Raw genomic sequence first — 21,403 nt, forward strand, 5'->3', positions numbered from 1 at the left:
TAAATTTGAGAAGAAACTTCTTCTCAGTGAGGGTGACGGAACACTGGAACAGGCTGCCCAGGGAGGTTGTGGATTCTCCTTCTCTGGAGACATTCAAAACCCGCCTGGACGCCTTCCTGTGTAACCTCATCTGGGTGTTCCTGCCCTGGCACGCGGATTGGACTAGATGATCTTTCGAGGTCCCTTCCAATCCCTACCATTCTGTGATTCTGTGATTCTGCAGAGCCCAACCATGTCCTCCCTGCAGGCATTTTACAGCCTAAGCGAGACTGTGGTGCAGCTGCAAAGACTCCCAGCTAGGATTTGGAAAGGGACTGAGCTCACCTTACCTTACCCTGCAGGCTGGCCTCGAGCTCCAGAGCGATTCCTCGGAGGGTCCGGCTGCACCAGAAAAGGGCATGCTGAGCGCGGGGTGGAAACCGGGGCTCCGCGGCACGAGCCTGCAGACCAGGACACGGCAGAGATTAGGTACAGCGTGGAGGAAGGACACCCGACAGCTGCTTACCGTCCAGCAAAAGCATGTTTCAGAGAGAAATAAAACACGGTTTGGATTGTAGGGGGACTCAAAATGATCAGGAGCATCACCTCCAGGTTCTCATGGGGCAGGCAGCACAGCCCCGTCTATACTTTTCTCTGCACTCAGAGCAGATTTGGACAGGTCCTGCCCCAGCGTCGACTGACCAAGGGAAGACATCTGAAGAGCCAGGCTGTGGAGGAGGGCGTCTCCAGAACGCGACCCCAGCAAGACCCCCCAGGTGACCACAGCCCAGCTGCGGGAACAGCCCCCCACGGGGGGACCACGAGCCAGGGGTCTCCTTCATCCAAAAATCACACCGCCACAGCAATGGAAATCATCCAGCACGTTTCCGTGACATGGGCGCGGGGTTATTTTTATTGCTTTATTTTTGCTGCTGCTGCCAATAAGTTAACTGGAGCATGCATTACCCATCAATAAAATCAATCAAGCAGCCTGAGCCATTAATAAGCTGAGTGCCAGAGAGCAGAAAAACCTCTCCACCACCCAAAATATTCCTCGGGCAGTGGGATGGGCAAGCTGCAGGCCCCACTCGTCACTCAGACTTGGTGCTGCTCTTGACATGCCAGGGCAGCTTGTGTGTTATAAGGGGAAACCTTCCTCTTCATGGTGACTCAGCAGCCACCATGCTCATCCTCAGTGACCTGGGAAGGAGCCCGCTGGCAGGAGGGGAGCCCACGGGACCCCCAAGGTCAAGCGTTCAGTCCTGCCTGCTGTTCACAGCAACATCGGCAATAAGATCAGACCAGGTTGCCCAGGGCTTTATCCCTTCGGGGCCTGAAAAGCTCCCAGGATGGAGATTGCACAGCCTCTCTTGGTGATCAGCTATCCTCAGAATGCATGTTTTTTCTCTCTCAATATTTTATATATCTCTCTGGATGGCTGCCATGTCTTCCAAGGTAGCAACTGCAACCCCATCTGGTGCCCCCAGCAAGCAGGACAGTTCCCAAACAAATTGCCAAAAAAATTCGGAAAGCATGGAAAACCCAAACTGCGACTCACCGTTGGAGGAGCAGAGGGGACAGGCTGGGGAGGCCGTGGGGCAGAGGGCTGGTGGTCAGCAGCAGAGGCGGCAGGGGAGGACCTGGAAGGCAGTACAACATCTCAGCACCCCAGGGTGCCCGGCCAGCATCCCCACCCGAGAACTCACAAGAGCATCCTCCCGGCACCACCACCACGGCCGAGGGAAACCAGGGCGATGGGGAAGAGCATGGGTAAAACAGTCCTGAGCAGAGGAATACTTGGTAATTTTTTTATGCTGATGAGCACACGCTGATTCCTGTATTGAGAAAAAGAAGGAAAACCCCTGACCATGGCACGAACTTCATCAAAATACATGTGAACAAGAGGGCTCAGACAAGGATGCGGGATGCTGGAAGCATGTTTGGTGCAGGTAGAATTGCAAGCCAGGCTCAAAAACTGGTATTTGGATGTCTTGCAGCCCCCTGACACGCACAGGAGCAGCTCAGTCAAACCACACGCTTGTCTAGCCATCTGACTTGTGTTTTCTGCGATTAAGGTGCAGGTCACCTCCCAGTACGGACATCCTTGCATTTCCCAGAGCACTGGTGCTGTGCTTGGGGCAAACCTCGGTTCCAGAATGGGTATGAGTGCACCTCAAGTAATCCAAAAGCTGCCTCCAAGCAGAAACCTCAGCACTGCAAAGTGCATCTTGACCACAGCTGCTTTCAGCACCCCCCAGCACCTGCAGGGCTGTCTCCAGAAGAGCTCTACCAGGCACAGCCGCCCAGTGTCACTGGCTGTGGCAGCTGCCTGAGTCCCCACATCACAGGACAGTGCGGTCTTGCTCATCAGTGACCAATGCAAGGCAGCCAGGAGTTGTCTTAAAAGGCAGCATCACAAGCTCATGGACAAGCAACTTTTTGGTCTGCTAGTCAACTATCACCCTCACCATCATCTCCCAAATCCTCTCTCCAGCATGGCTAAAGCCCTTGCACCTTGTATCTGCTCTGGTAGTACAAGCAGAGGAGTCAGTTACCATTTTCCCTGGTTGTTTCTCCCTAGTGAAACATGGACTGGTGCCAGGAGAAAGACACCAGCAAACTTAAGCCAAAAGCTTTCTATCTCCTGATCCATGTCACTGGAGAGCACGGCTCCATCCCTGCAAGGCCAGCTCGCCTACTAGCTCGCATGGACTAGGTTCTATTAGTAAATTGGGTCAGCAACGTTCACGAGGGGTCACCCAGGATGCTGAAGGAGTCATTTGTGAACAGCTGCCCCCCACCTGTGAATACCTGGCTGTGCCCAGAGGGCATCTTGCTTGGCCCTGTTTCTGGGACCACGGGGCACCTGTGTGGGGTCTAAGGTCTGCAGAGAGCATGGGGAGCTTGCAGATGTCCTCTTGCTTTGCTGCAACCCCTCAGGGAAAACTCAAACCCTTTGGGAAAACATGCTGTGCAGCTGGTGAGGGATGCGCCAGATGGGATGGAGATGTTCTCCCACCACATCACCAAATTCCTTCATGTCGGAGGGGAAACCATTCACACCCAGTTGGGGTGCAGCAGCCCCTGCGCTGCCGGGATCTGCTTTGTTCTGCTGCTTGGGGTTTTCATCGTGTAGGGGAGAGAACGATCCTCCCCTGACCTGTGTTCCCATCATCCGCCTTACTGGGTGTTTTACGCAGACAGAGGCAATGATTTTAATGTCCCAGTGAACAAGCTGTCGGGACGCATCAGCCTCAAAGGGCAGGCTTCAGCGACGGCTTCTCCTCCCAGGCACTGCCTGGGCAAGGAACACCAATTCCAGCTCTCCACACACACACGCCATGCATGTGCCACCGGTGCCCGTTATTTTCCAGCCTTTTAACAAAACACCCTTCAAAATCCTGCTCCTAAGGAGGGGTAGGCAGTGAGCCCAAGGTGCGAGGGGCACAGGTGAGATGCTGCCGGGACGGCACGGCCGCCGGGCAGGCAGAGCGGGCAGCGCCGCGGGCAGGAGCCGGCATGACGTGATGGGACCTGAGCGCTCTGAAGCCATCAAGAGTCTCGGCACAGATGAGCTGAGAAAAGCCATGAGCGGAGCTGACGTCTGCCCCCTGGGCGGGTACCTAATGAGCGGAGACATTGTCCATTTGGGGAGACGAGGTAAAGTTAAAAGATTTCCGAGCTGACACCTGGCAGCCTCCATCGGTATTCCTGGCGAAACAGCAAGGGAAGGAGAAGGGAGACGGGGGGCAAAAGTGCTCCCCTCCCAGGCTCTGCAGCTGTGGGTGAGTGGGATGGGGACAGCAGTGGCATCTCAGCATCTCACCTCTGCTGCCCAGAGCTCCCCTCCGTGTGATTTTCTGCCACATTAGAAGAGAAACCGGTGCTTTCTGAGAGCTGCCCCACCAGGAGCACCCCCGCAGCGGGGTCTGGTGGGGTCTCCCCATGCCTGCTGAAAAGGCAGCGGTGTGGGGAGCGCACGTTCCTGGGTCCAGCAGCATGCCAGACCTGCTCCTGGCTGAGCTCTGGGCACGGGCACAGGCGGTCCCCGCGGCCGGGAGCAGAATGGCACTCGGCAAAGCCCTGGCCCTCAGCACCACCCAGCAGCCCCCCCCGCCGCTTCCACAAACCTAATTCAGTCAGTCCCTATAAATCCAGTATCTGTAAGCCCACTTGTCATCTGCTCTTCCCTAACTTACCTCCAGTCTCTTTGCTACCCACCACCTTCAAATGGTGCCTGGTGACGAGACGGGAGCGATGGAGCGGGAGAGAGGAGAGCCCTGTATCGCCCATCACCTCCCGGTTTTCCCCTCCAGAAAGCCTGGCTCTAAAAGCACTTGTGAGCCACCAAACCTCCTCCCGTTTACCCCCAAAGCCCTGGCAGGCACGTCGTTAGTTCACCTGGGAAAGCCTGCACTGAGGTGCTTTCCTACCCACCCACCCGCTTTCCCAAAGGCCAAAGGGTTTTTACAGGGCAATGATCTCCTTGGGACCGTCCTGGCTGGAAGGGGGAGGTCCTTGAGCATCCTCAAGGCTTTTCTACCAGCCAACAACAGCTGAAAAAACCTTGCTGTTGCTTCACACAGTTTTCATCAGCTCCATCAACAAACGCCCTTCGGGTCTAAACTATATCACGAGTGGGGTTTTCACCCACGTAGCTCTGGGGCTCTTTGCTCCTTTCTGACAGATATAGCCAAAAATGCCCAGCTCGGGGTGCAAACCAAAGGGTGGCTTTGCCCGCTATGCCCGGGAGCAGTGACAGCAGTTGGGCTCCCTCTGCTCCTCTCCGGCACCCGCTGACCTGCTGGGCTTGAGCAGATGGAGCAGCTGCAAATCCCCCCCTAAGCCAGGGAAGGAGACTAATCTCCTAGAGGACAAATCAGTTGGCGAGGGGAGGAAGCTCAGCATTTCGCCTTTTCCTCCCTCTTCTGGCATACGCCAGAAGCATCCGGCGTGCCCAGAGGGTCAGCAGCATCCCTGAGCACAGAGGCAGCAGCGCCAGGGGCTTGGGTACCCAGCAGAGACCTGGTTTTGGGACAAGCAGACACTTCATTTAGGTCACAGCAAGCTAAACCATAAGTGCCCTACCCAGGGAGACAGGGCAGCTGGTGTCCCCTTGGGGAAAAGCACATCTGGTGAGTTTTTAAAACTTCCAGAGCGCTCCCCAGCCATGAAGGACTGAGGCTTCGCTGCACATGAGAAATTCTTGGTGGGCTTAGGAAGCCTTAGGAGTCACCACCAGGATGAGACAGACCATCTGCAGTGGAATCCCTGGTCCTCCCTAGCCTTTGGGGAAGGATGGATTAGGTCCACTGGATTAGGCTAGTTTAGGTCCCCAGGATGGGATTTAGAGAGCCAAACACGCTCTCTCCAAAACCTAGACATCACTAAAAGGATTAGGAGTGACATAACACACCGATATCAAAGCACTGGAGCCAGAACTGAGCCCCAGCAGCTGAGCATCAGCAGCTCCCCAGGACATCAGCTATGGCCAAGCCCATCCCGTGCCTTTCAGAAGGGTGTTTCTGCCCAAAAGACCCCACGGCAGAGGTCAACCCAAGGAGACACCAGGCTCTGTATGGCCTGGTCCTGATCCTTAGGCCATCTGCAAGCAGCCAGCACCCTCCGATTCATTTTCCTTCTGCTTCAGAGGCAACCGAGAGCAAGGAGGTCAGCAAATCTGGTACCATCCTTCATTCTTCTGGGTTGTTTTGTTTGGGTTGTTTTGTTTTCTTCCATCCTTTCTTTATCATTGCCCCTCTTCCCTTGCTTAAGGGCTGGCAAAACTACTCCTGTCTGCTTGCAAGAGAGAAACGTCTCACCAGATACTGTCAGCTTCACTCGCAAAACTCTGGGGTGTTTTCTAGCCGTGCCACAGAGAGCTGTTGACGACAGGCACGTTAGCTCTCATAAACACTTGAAGGGAGGAGGCTGCAACCCAGGGCAAGGACAGAGACTGGACAGGCCAGGACACATGGTATCTGGGCACGGTTTGCACCCTGGCCCTCTGGTGGAGGAGCACGGGTGGCCGGCAGAGCCCGGTGAAGAGCTGGCTGAGGTGTAACACACATCAGCACGGCACAGCATCACTTCTGCCGCTCACCTGGGGAGCCAGAGCCCCGGCGCAGAGTTCGCACGCAAGGAAATGTCCCGGGAGAGAGAGGGTGAGCTATCGGGGTATGTCCCTGGGGACCATGGCCACCCAAGCTGTGCAGCAAAAACAGGCAACTTCAGGTCCCTCACTTATCCATCCCCTGCCATGCACTTATGTTTAAATTTCCCAGGAGGGGAAACTGAGTCACAGAGGCGTCCAGACCAGCAAGGTGCCTGAAGATGTCCCCCAGGTGGATTTTTTTCAGTGGGCACTAACACCCGGTGATGCTATGAGGCTGCTTCTCTGCACCTCACTATGCGCTCACTGTCCTCCCCATCGCAGCCTCGTGTGTCGCTGCACAAGCTCCAGGAGCCCACCCCGTGCATCCCCAAGGCATCCTCCTCCCCTGACACAAAGCATCCAACATGGTCAGATTAGGAGAATCTCCCTCAAAGCTAGGAGATGTCAGAAATGTATGCATTTTGCCTGCTGGCTTTGGGCTTTGCAGCTTCCCAAGATCACCAAGGTTTCATGGAGTGGCCACGGGCAAGCATAGCGGAGAGACTCGCCTGCCCCACGGAGCTGCACTCTCACAGGGGACGGCTTGGTTTCACAGACACCCCTCTCCTCTCTGCAGCTCCTCAAAACATTGCCTTCATGTTACCAGTCAAATAAAAGCCTTTAAATAGTGAATTGTTTCCATATTTGAAGGAATGCCAGAGGCACGGAGCGAGTCAGGCTGTGAGCATCTCTGGAGGTCTCTGGTCCAGCTCCTGCCTCAAGCAGGGTCATTCCAGAGATGGATTAGGCTGCCTAGCATGAAAGAATTTCACCCTGAAACCTCAAAACTTTTTCCGAACCCTCTGTTTTTTGCCTGCACACTGGGAGGGGCTCTGCTGTGGGCTTTCTCAAAACACACAGAAAGGGAGGAGAATGTTCACTTCAGGCACCAAAACTTGGATACCCTCATCCTCATCACCAAAAGTTCTCATTTTTATCATTTCAGGAGCACAACAGGCAGCGGGGATCTCATCACAGATCATCCAGCTTCCTAACGTCACCTGGTAAGTGAGGATGGAGCAGCCACACGCCACCCCTCGGCAGCACAGAGCTGGTCTGGTGTGGCCTGGCCACCAGCTGGTGTGACCTGTGCCAGGGAGGGACATGCCACTGTCACACCTGGAGTCCCCTGGGCAGCCCTGGACCTGCGGCAGGGCTGTTCCCACCTCCTTACCCCCGGGACCGGTCCCCAGCACAGCGCGATGCGGGGGCACATCTGGCAGCTTTGGGAAGGTGACGGTGCAGCTGGCCAGGCAGCTCTTCCCTGCAGACAAAAGGGACAAGAGTCAGGCCGTGCTGGTGAAAAAGCATCGTCCAAGTAATGCACCCCTATGCCACACAAGGTGCTTGGCTGCCCAGTGTCAAACCTCCCCAAAATCCTTGCAAGAGCGTGGAGCAAAGATGTCACAACCAGAAACGTGCAACCACATCATGGGGGGAGTCGGGGAGGGCAGACCCCACATCACAGCATGTTTGCACGAGGGTCAAGGTTTCAAGGCAGAGACCCCTGGCAACACCCCCAGCCCCATCTCGGCTGTAGTTCACTGTTTCCACGAGCCTTGCGTTCATGCCATGTTTGCTATGAATACATAGTCCCAAACCACGCATGTAGCAAAGCCGCACGTTGCGGATGAGAAACCCCTCCCTGAGCAGCAGCTCAGCCGCTAACGTCGAGAATAAGCAGAGCATTTGCTACATCCCCTTGCAGGAGCACATCGCTTACGTTTACAAATGCGTTGCTTAAGTTGTTATCACATTGTGGCTTTTAGGAAAAGACCCTGCTCCCTTCCCACCCCCAACCAAGTGTGGGCAGGCTGGTGGCTTGCTCAGCGCATCAAAGGTCCCCATCCTAGGGACACCCGCACAGGTGCTTCAGCATCACCCAGCACCCATCCCACAGAAGCCATCGTCCCCCCCAGTTCCCTAAGGACAAGCCAGTCCTAGCACTGCTGGGAAGCAGCTTTTCCCAAACCCCAGGGCACTTGGATTTTCAGGAAACCATCACCTTGCACTGAAAAAATCTGGACAAGAGGGTTTACTCCTTGGTGGCAGGGATGCATGAGTCATCCTCCAGCCGCTGCCCTTGAAACTGAGCCAAAAAAGCTTTTACCCAAAGCAGCCAGCAATAAGATACCAGATCTGGAGCTCCAGGATTAACCCCTTCCTGGGAGATGATGGCTGGTTGCCCTCGTATGTGGACCCTCTTTCTCCTCTGGTTGGCCCTGGGTTTCTCCACCGTGTGTACCCACCAGGCTGGTGGACACGATGCCAATGCTGCCCTGGTAAGGGCAGGTGGGGCACACGCCGTGAGACCCTGGTGAGGGGCTGCTGCTGGCCCAAAAGGGGCTGGAAACACATTCCCCACAGTTGGGGAATGGCATTGCTCTTCTGCACGTCTTGTTGCAAAGCCTGCCCAGACAGGCCAGAATCTGGGGATCAGCAAGGGGAGGAAGCAATTGAAAAAAATAAGGTGGAAAATTCAAAGCGCTTCATTTCACCATTTTCAGCGGAAAGTGTTTGTTTTTCGCAATCCTGAGTGCTTTCTTCATTTAGGAAGTCACCAACCTTCTGTAGCTCCTGTCAAGGGCTCCCCATTGACTGAGTCTCCACGGGATTTCCCCAAAATGATGGGAACCTGCGCACTGGGAAATCCCACATTCCCTCCTTAACAGAAAGCAGCCCCTTGGGGACACCCAAAGGAGGAACTTCCTGTGTTAAAAAGAGTTTTTCTTCTTGTGTTTTCCCTGCAGGCAGTCAGACAGGTGCTAGCACCCACCCTCCCTGCCAACCTGATGAAAAAGCAGACCTATTTCTGTGAAGGATCCACCCTGGGGACACAAATGCTGTCCTCCAGCCTGGGACACACCTCTGGCATCCCCACAGCCTCCATGCAGGGAAGGACAGCTGACAGGCACCACGTGGGATGCCGGCTGTGTCATAGTGCCATTAATTCACCTCTCCAATTAGCAAGGCAAAGAAGCAGCCATTACCACCGCCAGCAGCTGCCTGGACTGTGTTCCCTTCCCACAGAGGGGTCTGGGGACATTTGTTCCCCCTCCCCAGGCTTTGCTCCATGGGAGAGACACCACATATGCAGCAGTGCCTGCAGCACTCCAGCCTTGCCGTACAGGCCTGTTCAACAGGTGGGTGGGAGCCAGCTCCAGCCCCAAAACAAGCCCACACTCTCCTGGAGCCATGGAAAAGAGAAACGAAAGAAGCCAGGGGTTATATTTGCACCCACTAACCCAGGCTGGATCCTCCTACCACAGCCCCATGGACCCAGGGCTCAGGCAGCACAGCGGCTGAGCATCGCTTGACCTACCCCAGCAGTGTCTGGCAGCACTTTCGGCACCTGCACGGGACTGCCCTGAACTTCATGGCAGAGCTACACCTCCTCAGCCATCATATAAAGCAAGCTGAGGCAGGGGCTTCCCTCTTGCATCTCCCAGAGGCCGCTATGGACATGCTCCTAGAAAGCATGGAATAGGTCACAGAGATTTTGGCTGCCGCCTTCACCTTCCATGGAGGTCTCCATCCCCAGGCTGCTTGCTTACAGCCGGAGCTGGTCTGCACTAGGTGCTGCTATCCACTCCGTCCACCCTCAGGGACCCCTGTGCACCTCCCAGCCCCCCTCAGACCCCGACACACAGCCACATCCAGCGCATCTCCCACCAGGACCAGCCAGTCCTTTGCTACAGCATCCCTCAAGATGCAGAGACGCTCTCTCCTCTCGCAAAGATGGAGAGAGGGCGTGCACCATCTGCGTCTGCAGGTCAGGAAAGCCTGGGGCACCTGCACCATGTCGCATGGCCACAGCACTCAGCTTCACCCCACGCTCCCAGCACCATGGGGGCCCCAGAGATACTACGGCCCCAAGCTGCCCCATCTGCCCTGGGCTCACAGTGCTGCAAACCTGGGGAGGACGCCCTGCGGTGCGGGGCTCTGCGCCATTCCCGGGGGGCCTTGCAGCATCCACACCAGGGTGGGGACGCTCTGCAGTACGGCGGCCGATGGAGGATGCTGCACAGGGCTGAGCTACAGCAGGGAGGGTGGAATGGGCCCCCCTCCCCAGGATGGGTCAATAAGGCTTCACCCAGACCCCAGGGGGACTTGCTGGGAGAAGATGGGCAGTAAATGCCCCCGTTGCTCTGAGGGTCATACCTAAACAAACCTACTCCTCTTCACCCAGCTCCAGGTGATGGGAGGTGATGGCTCCAGTGGGGAAGGGGGAGCAACCCCAGCGCAGAGAACCCTGTGCTTCCTCAGGGCATTTGCTGATGAACCAGCCCAATTTTGGAGGAAGGACAGAAAAGTCCCAGCTGGGGAAATGGGCTCCCAGGAGATGATTTGTGCAACTGCAAGGAAGTTTGGAGGTGTGTGCTCCAGAAGCAAGGCCTGGGCCCCTTTCTTCCCCCCCACATCTGCCCAGCTGTTTGCACTGATGAGCTGCTCAGGGGGTGCTTGGTGACCGGCACACCCAGAGCTGGGGCTTAGAAACGACCATCATACTGACAGCTGTGGGACCCTGTGGGATGCTCACACCTGAAGGCCACCACCCAAAAGCCAGTTGCCTGTGCAGCATCACTGCCATCATCCATCCCCATGTGTGCCTCTCCCTGCAGTGGCGAGTGGGGGGCTTGGCAAGCTGTCTCCTTTGGGAGACCCCTGCTTGTGAGCCAGGGCCATGGGGACAGCACTTTGGGACCTGTTTCAGCAGAGGCCAGCCCTTGCCAAGCCATGCAGCATCCCAGCCTGGCAGTCAGGGACAGAAAACTCTCAGCAGCCTTGCAGAAACACCCACCCGGGGAGGTGGTAGGGCGCAGGGGGAGCCCCTCGGGATGGGGACTCGGGGCAGTCACCACTCTACAGAGCTACCCTGGATTTGGAGGGTGCTCACCCCCTGTCCCAAGGCTGGTTCCCAGAGTAATGCCGCACTAGGAGCCGCCTCCTCGTCGCAGGGGCTGTGTCCCCTTCCCTGCCACCACCCAAGTCCACGCGTGGGGGACCCGCCCCAAGGATGGAACCGGCCGGGGCAGCGTGTGGCCGCCTGGTGCCAGGCAGCCCCTCCGGTACCGGCGGCTCCGTCCCGGGCCCCCCCGAGCCCGCCCCTGCCCTTAAAAGCACGCCCCGTGGAAGACAAACCCCTACCTGCCCCCGGACGGACGGACGGGCTGTGCAGAGCGAGGAGGGCTCGGGCAGGGTGAGCAGAAGGAGAGGAGCGGAGCGGCGGAGTTGGGGGCCGGGAGGGCGCGGCGGGGATCGCTCCGGGGAGGCGGCAGCCGGAGCCCGGCCCGCAGCCCTGCCCGCCCCCCCGGCTGTGCCCGGCCCCGCAGCCCTGCCCGCCCCCTCGGCTGTGCCCGGCCCCGCAGCCCTGCCCGCCCCCCCGGCTCTGCCCGGCCCCGCAGCCCTGCCCGCCCCCCCGGCTCTGCCCGGCCCCGCAGCCCTGCCCGCCCCTGCAGCCCTGCCCGCCCCCCCGGCTCTGCCCGGCCCCGCAGCCCTGCCCGCCCCCCCGGCTGTGCCCGGCCCCGCAGCCCTGCCCGGCCCCGCAGCCCTGCCCGCCCCCCCGGCTGTGCCCGGCCCCGCAGCCCTGCCCGCCCCCCCGGCTCTGCCCGGCCCCGCAGCCCTGCCCGCCCCCTCGGCTCTGCCCGCCCCCCCGGCTCACCGCCCCGCCGCCCTGCCCTTGTCCCAGCCCTTCCCTGCCCCTCATCAAGCCCCTGTCCCTTTCCCAGCACCAGACCTTGCCCCTGATCTTGCCCCTAAACCTGCCCTGCCCTAGGTCCTGCCCCTGTCCCATCCTTTGTACTGAAGCCAAGTCCCAGCTCCAGCCCAAAGCCCCAGCAACCGGGCACCAGGGGATGCCAGCCCTTGGCTCTGGTGGTTGCTCCGCTCCACATTTGGTGGGAGGCTGGGATGCCCTGTGCTGCTAGCACCCTGCCCTCCTTGCACAAATGCATTTGCCAGCCTGGCCCTTGAACCCCTGGGTGCTATCCCAGGCTTTGTGGAGTCTGGCCAGTGCCTGGGGCTAGTAGCAGCAGTATGAGTTTGCCAAGGGATGCACATTGAGGTGGATGGGTAAGGGTTCCAGGTGACACTGCTCAGGGTCATTAAGGCCCATCAGTGCCCTGGCACTGCCTGGGTGCACAGCATCACCCTGAACCCACCCCCTTGGGTGCTCTTGTGCCCAGGTTCTACTGCACATAACGAAGGGACCCAGCCCCGCAATCATCCTGGCAATCAGGGAATGGAGAGACCCACCAAGGGCTGCCCTCCTGCCCAAGGGGGGTGCATGGTGGGCACGAGGAGCCTGTGATCTTGCCACCCTCCCCAGGACCAGCGCCTACCTGTCAGGGGGACACAAGCCAGCTCCTGCAGCACCAAGCTGTTCTGGTGTCCTGGTTTCCTCCCCAGGGATGAAACTGATTCAGGGGGCAAATGTGATGTCATTAAAGAAAGACCTGGGATGTCCCTCACATAAACATCACACCCTGGCTCTATCTATTTGCCTAAAAAAAAAAAAAAGAGGAGAAAAACCCAAGTGAAATAAATACTGGTTCCGTTCCCACTGCAGTGATTTGTCAGTGAGCATCGTCGGATGGGTGTTGCGGGGCTCAATGGGAAAGGAGACCTCTGGGTGGGAAGACCCCAGATTGGGGTGTGGCTGCCTGGGCCCCTCACAGCTCTGGGCGGGGGGGTGTAACAATCCCCGGATATCTGGGATCCCGCTGCTGCGGTTCCAGGCGGGAATATATAAATATTTCAGTGGAACAGCCAAGCCCTGTCAGGTTGCATTTGCTTCTGGCAGGGTAAGTGCTGGAAGAGGGGGAGGAAAGCAGGGAGAGAAGATGCTTTCAGAAGATGTGTCATCTCCCAGGAGATGGGGGCACCAGCTCTGGGGCCCAATCCTCGAGGGTCTCCACCTCCGCTTAGTTTCCCTCTATGGATGCTCTTGCCTCTGGGACCAGTGCAGGGCCACGGTTTGGCCCCCGTTGTCCTCATGGCCACGTTTCACCCCATAAGCACATCTCCGGGGGCTGCAGACAGGCTGTGCCGGGAGGAAGAGGGGATTCGGCAATTTTGCTCTGACCTCAGTAGGCAGCGGCACATCCAGGACTCTCTGGGACGTGGAACAGCCCATACTGTAACAAATCCCCTCCCCCGCCCCGTAAAAAAACGGGGGGCAGAAATAAATCCAAGCAGCTACGGGCAGCAGGGCGTTAAATCACTGCAAGGCAGTGGGCAGCGTCTCCCCGGGGATGGCGCAGGGCGAGGGGCCCCGCAGCCCAGAGGCGGCGGATGGGCGGGGAGAGGGTGCTTCTCGCCGCCATGCGGGGGGGATGCGGAGGCGATACCTTTGCGTAAGGAGGGTGGAAATTTCTCTCCGTCTCGGACACACAACCACGTGCAACCAGCTTGGCTCTGCCCCCGGGGGCGGCCGGGTTCCTCCTCCTTTTCCTCTGCCTCCTCCCTCCTCTTCCTCCTGCCCGCTGCACTGTGGGTCTTGTAGTCCCCCCGCCGCCCCGCACATGGGGCTCGACTACATTTCCCGAGGGCCCCCCTCCTCCTCCTCCTCCCTCTTCTCCTATTCACGGGTTTGCTGCGGATCCGGCTACGGCGGCCGCGGGGAGCCCCGGGACGCCCCCACTGCGCCCCGGCGGGTGGGGCCCGCTGCCCCCATGCCCGCCGCCCCCCAGGTACGGCCCGGGCTGCGGGGTACGGGGTGCTGGGGTGCCCCCAGTGCTGGGCTGCCTGGGGTACCGGGGGTAGGGGGTGTCCCTGGGGTGTTGGGGTGCCCAGGGTATCTGGGGTGCCGGGGATATGGGTACTGCCCTAGTGCCCCACAGGTGCCCGGGCTGCTGGGGGTGTGGGGTGCCCCCAGGGTACGCCCTGTCTCAGGGTGAGCGGCCGCCGCGCACCGCCCCCCCGTAGCACTTTTGTCTGCCACGTGCACCCCAAACCACCCCCCAGCACCCGGAGAAGCCACCCGTTCCTTGGGTGCTGGGCGGGAAGGTAGATAGGTGCCCGCACGGTGGGCAAGGATGTATTTCGGGGAGGTTCCCCCTCCTGTTTTGGCGAAGGTGCACCAGGGACTCGCACACCAACCACCCCCTGCCCGCTCGGCATCTGCCCACAAAATTCGTTGTGCTACGGTGCCGTCACTTCTGTGCCACGGACACGCGGCTGTGGGGAGAGCATCCCCCCGGTCCCCCCCGGGGCTGTCCCCTCCAGACCCTGGTGGCTGTGGCCCCCCCCAGAGCTGAGCCTGAGCTCACCCGCCCACACAGCCTGTGGCTGCGGGTCGACAACTGTGTGCGTGACAGCGATCCCTCGTCAAGGTCACACCACGATAACCCGGCGATAATCAGGTTCACACGGTGATAACCGACCGTGCTCTTCTCCCTTTCCTCTAGCCTGGCTTGCACCAGGGCAGCAGGATGACAGCACCGAGCTGGGAGCATCCCTTGGGACTTGCACCTGCTCACCTCAAGTGGTGGGAGCTCCATGCGTGGGGTGGAGAAGTGGAGCTGGATCTGGCCAGATGAGTTCAGGGTTGGGGTCCCAACACGTGTGGGGACACACATGCCAGGAGTTAGGAGCCAGTGCTCCTAGGGTCAGTGGCACTGAGACAGTGGCACGGAACTGTATCTCTGGGTTAATATGGATAGTTTACTTTGAGCTGGGGATGAGCAGTTGCAGCCATCCTGGAAGGACATGAAAAGAAACTGGGAGCATCTGCTTCCTGAACGGGTCTGGAGCAGAGGGTGGAAAACAGCCCGTCGGGGTCCCGGAGCATGTGGCAGGGTACTGCCCTGCAGAGAGTGGCTGCTGGAGGTGACATCGCTCACACCCACAGCGCGGGTCAGGGACAAGCGGGAGATGGGGCATAGTCCAGTTGGTCGTGGCTGGCAGGGGCCACAGGCGGGCACGGCGCAGCACTGGGGTGGGCGTTCCGGGGGGTGCCCTCCGCTCCTTGCCCCCTGCCCTTCCTGGCACAGCAAGGGGGCTGCGGTGCTCCATCCGGCACACGAGCCGGCACCAGCTCTGGGCTGGCAGTAAGTGAGCACCGAATACCTGCCCCACTCCCCCAGGACCTAATTAACAAGTTGGGGCTGTTGACCCAGCTGTGAGCTACAGGACACGCGTGTTTTCCTGATGTGTAGGCACTGGTGCTGAAATCCCATGGGAATGATGCTGGACCAGTGAGTCCTTGCTGGGGCTACTGGGCACCCTGCCACCCGCTGCTGCTTTTGGTTTTGATCATGACTGGCTTTCCCTTGCTGGCACTGGTGCTGGCTTGTGTCCCCATTAGCCACATGCATTGTCCAGGGGGGAAACTTCAGGGTGGCAGCAGAGGACACGAACTGGGACCATGGACTTCCTTTTTAATGACTGCAATTAGCAAGGTAATTGGGTTTCTAGACCTTGCTCCTGTGGCGTGGATTGGCACACGTGGATTTTTATGGCTCGAAAAGCACCGTCAGTGACTTGTTGTGGGAGTGGGGAGCACTGGGATGACGCCCAGGCCAGGCCTTCTGCCTTCCCTGCCTTCATCCCATGACTGCTAATGGGACCTCCTCTGTGCTGCCAACTTTCCTGCAGCCAAACCTCAGGATTTGAGCATTTAATCCCTCTCCAGACCATGAAACTCGTGGCATTTTGCATTCTCCCCAGGCTGAGCGATGCCGCCTGAGCATCATGTCCCGCTGGGGGAGAACCGAGGGGCAGCCCCTTGCCTGCGGCTCGGCTAAAGTCCCACCAGCTGCCCAGCTAATGTATAACGTGGGCGGCCCTGCACATGGTGTGCACATTAACTCACTTTCACAAGTGGCGTGGTCCCCATGGCCGCTGCCGTCTCCCTCCAGAGCATCCCCGGCACAGGGTGTCCTTGTCCCTCTGCCTCCAGGTCTGCAGCGGAGCGACTTGGCTAGAGGGAAGCATCTCTTCAGGGAGAGGGTAAAACCCCACTGACTCTTAAAAGGGAGAAAAAGGAGGTGATGGGAGCTGAGGATGCCCTGCTGCAGAGCTGGGTGTTCATGCGTCCAGGCTCTTCTATATGGGATTTACGAATGCCGCCTGAAATGCCCCACCGCCAGCTTTTGCACAGCAAGACGCGGAGCTGCTTTTCTTCTTGCAAGAACATATCCTGTGGAGAAGGTAGTGGTTATTTATTTGCCTTGCGATTATGGAGGAATTTGAGCCTGTGCCAAATGCTGCTTTTTCCCCAGAATCTGCAGCGACGTGGCTTTCAATGCGTCGGAGAGCGCCTGCGGCCAGAGAGGGGCTGCCTGGCCCAGCAAAGCCCATCTAGCTAACGGTCCTGGGGATAAAGCTGCCATCCCACGGCAGAGCCAGCGGAGCCATGCCCAAGAAGCATGAGGATGCCAAAAAGCCGGCATCGGAGACAGCGCCGGACCAGCGCTGGAAACTACAAGTCTTCTACCTCTGCTTCTATGGCTTCATGACACAGATCCGGCCCGGGGAGAGCTTCATCACCCCGTACCTCCTCGGGGCTGACAAGAACTTCACGAAGGCAGAGGTGAGCCGTGGGCAGCCTGTCCCCCCTGGTGTCCATCTTTCTGGACACGATCACTACCCTGGGGCTGGCCAGAGCATCCTCCTGTGGTCCTGGCGCCTGGAGGGGTGCAGGTATGCCATGTCCCAGGCAAGGTGGTGTGTGGTGATGCTTTTGGGGGGGTAGGGGCGGGAAAAGTGGCATCATATGCATCCAGATCACAGCACGTCCCTGTCTCACTGGGCTGTGAGGTCACCCTGTCCCCTGAGCCCCAGGCTCAACTCTCCCTGGCACAAGACCTCATTCCCAGGCTCGCAACTGATTTTGGGGGCTGATGCCTAGCCCTGCCCGCCTGGGCAGCCAGTGGGCTGGCAGGGGGGTGCCGGGCTGGGAGAAGCCCCATCCCACTGGGGAGACCTTCCCATGCTGGTGCAGTGCACAGCGGGGGCACAGGGCTGGGCACCGCTGAGCTGCTGGCAGCGATGGGGTTAGACGAGCAGAGGCCACATGTTGTCATCCCCCAACCAAGGGATGCTGGCCCTGGTCCCAGCAGGCTGCTGTGTCCGTGGGAACGCTGCATTCCCGGCCCAGGAGGGGGCCAAGGCTCAGCCAGGCCCCTGGCCGAGCACGCCATGGGCCACATTCCTCCCTGAGGAGGTGCCGTGATGGGGATCAGCAGCTGGTGCCCACCCAAACCACACTCCTCTGGGTCGGGGGCATCTCCTGGGGATGTGTCCAGTGCTCAGCCCCTGCTTGCACACGTGGCAGGTGACCAACGTGATCACGCCAGTGATGACCTACTCCTACATGGCTGTGCTGGTGCCCATCTTCCTGCTGACAGACTACCTGCGCTACAAGCCGGTGCTGGTGCTGCAGAGCCTGAGCTACATCTCCATCTGGCTGCTGCTGATATTTGGTACCTCCATCCTGGTCATGCAGCTGATGGAGTTCTTCTACAGCATCACCATGGCCGCACGCATCGCCTACTCCTCCTACATCTTCTCCCTCGTTGCCCCGTCCCACTACCAGCGTATGGCCAGCTACTCCCGCTCCGCCGTCCTCCTGGGCGTCTTCACCAGCTCGGTGCTGGGCCAGCTCTGCGTCACATTGGGTGGTGTCTCCTTCCTCACTCTCAACTATGTCTCGTTGGGCTTCGTCAGCTTCGGCCTCGTCCTCAGCCTCTTCCTCGAGCGGCCCCAGCGCAGCCTCTTCTTCAACCGGCCCCAGGGGGCTGATGACGGGGCTGTGCCTGCTGAGCTGGACAAGATGGCTGGGGGGGATGGCCGTGGGGGGACACGGGGCTGGCGGGAGGCAACGCTGTGCCGTATGCTGCGGGAGGTGGGAGCGTTGGCCAGGCAACCCCAGCTCCGGCTCTGGTCCCTCTGGTGGGTCTTCAACTCAGCTGGGTACTACCTGATGCTGTACTACGTGCAGATCCTCTGGAATGAGATCTACCCCGCCATGGACAACCGCCGGGTGTACAACGGAGGGGTGGACGCCGCCTCCACGCTGCTGGGTATGCTGCTCTGGGCTGAGGACACTGGGGATGCAGGGGGACAACCCATCCCACTGCATCCTCTGGAAATCGTGGTCCTTACGGTATTTTGGAGGATGCAGGGAGTGGTTTGGCAGTGGTGGTAAGATGACCGTCGCTAGGTGAGATGAGCATCACTAGGCTGGGGGATACAAGGTGGTCCCATGCTGGTGTGGTGTTCACAGCATCCTTCATCCCCTCCCCAGGGGCCATCGCCTCCTTTGCTGCTGGCTACGTGAAGATCCGCTGGACGCTGTGGTCAGAGCTGGTGATCGGGGTGGTGACAGCTTTCCAGGCAGGGCTCCTCCTGCTCATGAACACTACTGCCAACATCTGGCTGTGCTACACCGCCTTCGTCCTCTTCCGTGGCTCCTACCAGTTCCTGGTGCCCATCGCCGTGTGCGTGGTGCCGTGGTGCCCCTGGGGACTGGCTCCCACCCCTGCAGCTGGGCTGGCACCAGGGACTCACTGATTCCCCTCTCTGTCCCAGTTTCCAGATCGCTACCTCCCTCTCCAAAGAGCTCTGTGCGCTGGTCTTCGGGGTCAACACCTTCTTCGCCACCGTGCTGAAGACCATCATCACCATCATCGTGGCTGACAAGAGGGGCTTGGGCTTGTCTGTGCATCCCCAGGTAGGGATGGGGGCACCTAGGATGGAGGTGGTCCCCTAAAGGTGAAAGGGGGGGGTGCTGCAACGGTTTCTTTCTCCCCACCTTTTGCAGTTTTACGTGTATTTTGGCTACTTCATACTGCTGGCAGTGCTCTACCTGCTGGCAGCCATTGGCGTGGGCATCCAGCACAGCCGCCGCGAGCAGCCGGTGGAGCTGGCCGCGGCCAAGGAGCCATGCCAGCTCCCTGCCGAGATGCCGGCACAGGAGAAGAGCCTGGAGGCAGACACCGTGCAAGCCTGAGCGCCGGCTCCATCACCACTGCAGCCGGGTCCCTGCTCCATAAGTGTCACCATCACCACGTGCTTCGTCTCCTGTCCCGCCAGCGGTCCTTGGTGCTAGCCCGTTGAGGACGTACCCCTTGGGACCTGCTTTCTGCTCCATGGGTGCAGGGGCTGTGCCCCCCCGGCTACAAACACAACCAGAGCAGGGGCAGGATGCCCGTGGCTGCCACCGCCGAGATACGGGTGGGCTCCGGGCGGTCTCCTGGCCACCGAATCCATTATCATCGTGCGGAGCCAGGCTACAAGAGAATAACGTTTCTTTATTCAGTGCCTTTAGAAAATGGTTTATAGGACACAACTGACAAAATAAAATATAAAGATCCACAGGCTTTAAATTGCATTAATTACACAAAATACAGTAGACTGTAAGAAATAGAGATCGTGTGACTCGCACAGCTTTTATGGTAATAATTTCCATACAATAATAAAAAGCTAGTTACAGATTTATCTTTTTTCTGTTTGTTTTTTTTTTTTTTTTTTTTTTTTTAGCACCTTGGATTTGCCCACACCAATTCAAACCAACTTTGTTGCGCCTTGGCCCTTAGAGCGCAGCAAAGGTGGCGCGGGGAGGGGGGGGACGATGGCGGCACCTGCCCTTGGTACCACACGTGCTCAACACGCACACGCTTGTACACACACACACCAAGGACATGCCTGGTCCCATGTCGGGGCCACCCCATCACCCCGGTCTCTGCGCTGGCCTGGCTGCAGCTGTACCCAGGGTGGGGGGCACGGCACGGGGTCCCAAGGGTGTGCAGAGGAAATGAGGGGGACCAGGCCCCCCCACCCCGCCAAGGCTCTCGAGCTGCTGGCTGGGGTTGGAGGTGAGGATGATGATGATGATGGGGGACTGGGTGGGATGGACCTTACCTGGGGAGGACAGAGACCAGCTGGGGGAAGCCCTGACTTGTCCACAGGACAGTCCTTTGCTTGGATGGGATGTCAGGGTTTTGGCTGGAGAAGACCCCATGGCCCCAGCAGTGGGGATCGGGGTTCAGTCCCAAGTTCTTGGTGAGGACAGTGTGGAGCTGGTGCGGAGGAGTCAGAGAAATCCCCACAGGCTTTCTAGGAGGACACACCGCACGGCAGCGCTGAAATCTCCCTGCCCAGCATCCTCCTTCCCAGCCACCCTGAAAAGAGCATCTGAGCAGGTGGTGGACACAAGCTGAAGTGGTTAAATATTAAGGGTTAGAAGAGAAGTGGAGCAAGAGGAGGAAGAAGGCAGCCAGCCCAGGCAATGGCCACACTCTTTGGTTTCAGGTCTGTGGAAGGAGCAGAAAACCCTGTGGGGCGAGGGCAGGAGATGGAGGGGCTGAGGACCACCGGGGTGCCGGGCTGCAGGCTGGTCTGACCCTCCCCGCGGAGATAGGGAGTATCCAGGGCATGGGGCAGGGGGAGGTGGTGTCACTTTTTGGCAGCAGTCATGAAGCTGTTCTCGATGCAAAGGACGATGAAGTTGTGCTGGCAGCCACTGGCCACCTGCTCCAGCAGCTTGCCGGAGCCCAGCGAGGAGGCCTGCCCGGTGGCAGTGAGCTCCTCTGTCCGCCACGTCTCGCAGTAGCTCTCGGGCAAGCGCCGGCCCTTGGCATCTGAGCCGTGCCAGATGCTCTTCTGCGGCCTGGAAAGGAGAAATGTGGGGAGCTGTTGCTGTGCCCACTGTGGTCCAGACCCCCATCTCCCCTCCTTCTCCATCACTCGATCCCGCACTCACCATCCCGCATCCCGTAGGACATCCCGGCCATCAAAGGAGAGGATGCGGGCGCCGGCTCGCAGTGGGGCCCCGCTGCCCGTGAAAAGGGCTTCCCAGTTACTGAAGAGCACCTCGTCCTGGTGTGGGGTGGAAAAAGGGGAGAGGGGGGTTCAGCCCTGCCTGCACCCCAAGAGCCTTGGCAGCCCCCGGGGAGGGGATGCTCCATGGTCACTGCCGTGCAGGTGGATGGGGGCTTTGGGATGTTCTGCATCCCTTGGAGCCTCCATGGTGTTGGGAAGAGGATGGGGGCATACACGTACCCGGAGGTTGACGATGGGCACGGCGGCGCGGTCGGCCCTGCGCACAATGCTGTAGAGGTCCTGCAGGCGGGAGGAGAGGAAGGCGCGGAAGGTGCCAGCCAGCCCGACCTGCCGGGCTTGCTGGAAGCACTGGAAATCGGCACCGCGGATGCCGCGCATGCTGCCGCTCAGCGGCGCGTTCAGGGCCACCAGGTGAAGCTGCCAAGAGGGAACAACAGGGCATGAGGGACGGGGCTTTGGCCACCATCACCTCCTCCCCTTGGC

At 59.2% G+C, this 21,403-nt stretch overlaps 3 protein-coding genes across 25 annotated transcripts in view; 1 reads left to right on the plus strand and 2 right to left on the minus strand.

Moving 5' to 3' along the window:
• Window positions 1-13,548, minus strand: part of PCBP3 (poly(rC) binding protein 3) — a 61,401-nt gene extending 47,853 nt beyond the window's left edge. For 17 of the 21 annotated variants that reach the window (XM_065638310.1, XM_065638320.1, XM_065638323.1 and 14 more), the window contains exons 1-5: window positions 13,483-13,548; window positions 12,475-12,636; window positions 7,308-7,397; window positions 1,538-1,619; window positions 330-440 (exon numbers count right to left, since the gene is read on the minus strand). The gene's annotated coding sequence lies outside the window, so the exon portion shown is untranslated. Of the gene's footprint in view, window positions 1-329; window positions 441-1,537; window positions 1,620-7,307; window positions 7,398-11,281; window positions 11,438-12,474; window positions 12,637-13,482 lie in introns of those variants that run through there. The other 4 variants (XM_065638331.1, XM_065638312.1, XM_065638311.1 and 1 more) reach the window with 3 other exon arrangements.
• A 137-nt stretch (window positions 13,549-13,685) lies between these two features.
• Window positions 13,686-19,576, plus strand: SLC19A1 (solute carrier family 19 member 1). The gene is made up of 6 exons (XM_065638306.1): window positions 13,686-13,824; window positions 16,357-16,667; window positions 17,412-18,159; window positions 18,384-18,576; window positions 18,668-18,809; window positions 18,900-19,576. The coding sequence occupies exons 2-6, from the start codon at window positions 16,491-16,493 to the stop codon at window positions 19,086-19,088; spliced, it is 1,449 nt and encodes a 482-aa protein (XP_065494378.1). The 5' UTR covers window positions 13,686-13,824; window positions 16,357-16,490; the 3' UTR covers window positions 19,089-19,576.
• Window positions 19,370-21,403, minus strand: part of COL18A1 (collagen type XVIII alpha 1 chain) — a 40,172-nt gene continuing 38,138 nt past the window's right edge. For all 3 annotated transcript variants that reach the window (XM_065638305.1, XM_065638304.1, XM_065638303.1), the window contains 3 exons: window positions 21,140-21,337; window positions 20,841-20,956; window positions 19,370-20,747 (listed from right to left, as the gene is read on the minus strand). In XM_065638305.1, coding sequence (XP_065494377.1) covers window positions 20,534-20,747; window positions 20,841-20,956; window positions 21,140-21,337 — 528 coding nt within the window. In that variant the 3' untranslated portion in view covers window positions 19,370-20,533. The remainder of the gene's footprint in view (window positions 20,748-20,840; window positions 20,957-21,139; window positions 21,338-21,403) is intronic.

The sequence above is a fragment of the Caloenas nicobarica genome, chromosome 6 (genome assembly GCF_036013445.1).
Source record: "Caloenas nicobarica isolate bCalNic1 chromosome 6, bCalNic1.hap1, whole genome shotgun sequence".
Taxonomy (NCBI): domain Eukaryota; kingdom Metazoa; phylum Chordata; class Aves; order Columbiformes; family Columbidae; genus Caloenas; species Caloenas nicobarica.

What these genes read in the sequence shown, in the direction of transcription:
- SLC19A1 (XM_065638306.1), top strand. Translation starts at nt 16,491, where the DNA reads ATGCCCAAGAAGCATGAGGATGCCAAAAAGCCGGCATCGGAGACAGCG. An exon ending in CGCCGCCTCCACGCTGCTGG is followed by an intron (nt 18,160 to 18,383) that starts GTATGCTGCTCT and finishes TCCCCTCCCCAG; the next exon opens with GGGCCATCGCCTCCTTTGCT. An exon ending in TTCCTGGTGCCCATCGCCGT is followed by an intron (nt 18,577 to 18,667) that starts GTGCGTGGTGCC and finishes TCTCTGTCCCAG; the next exon opens with TTTCCAGATCGCTACCTCCC.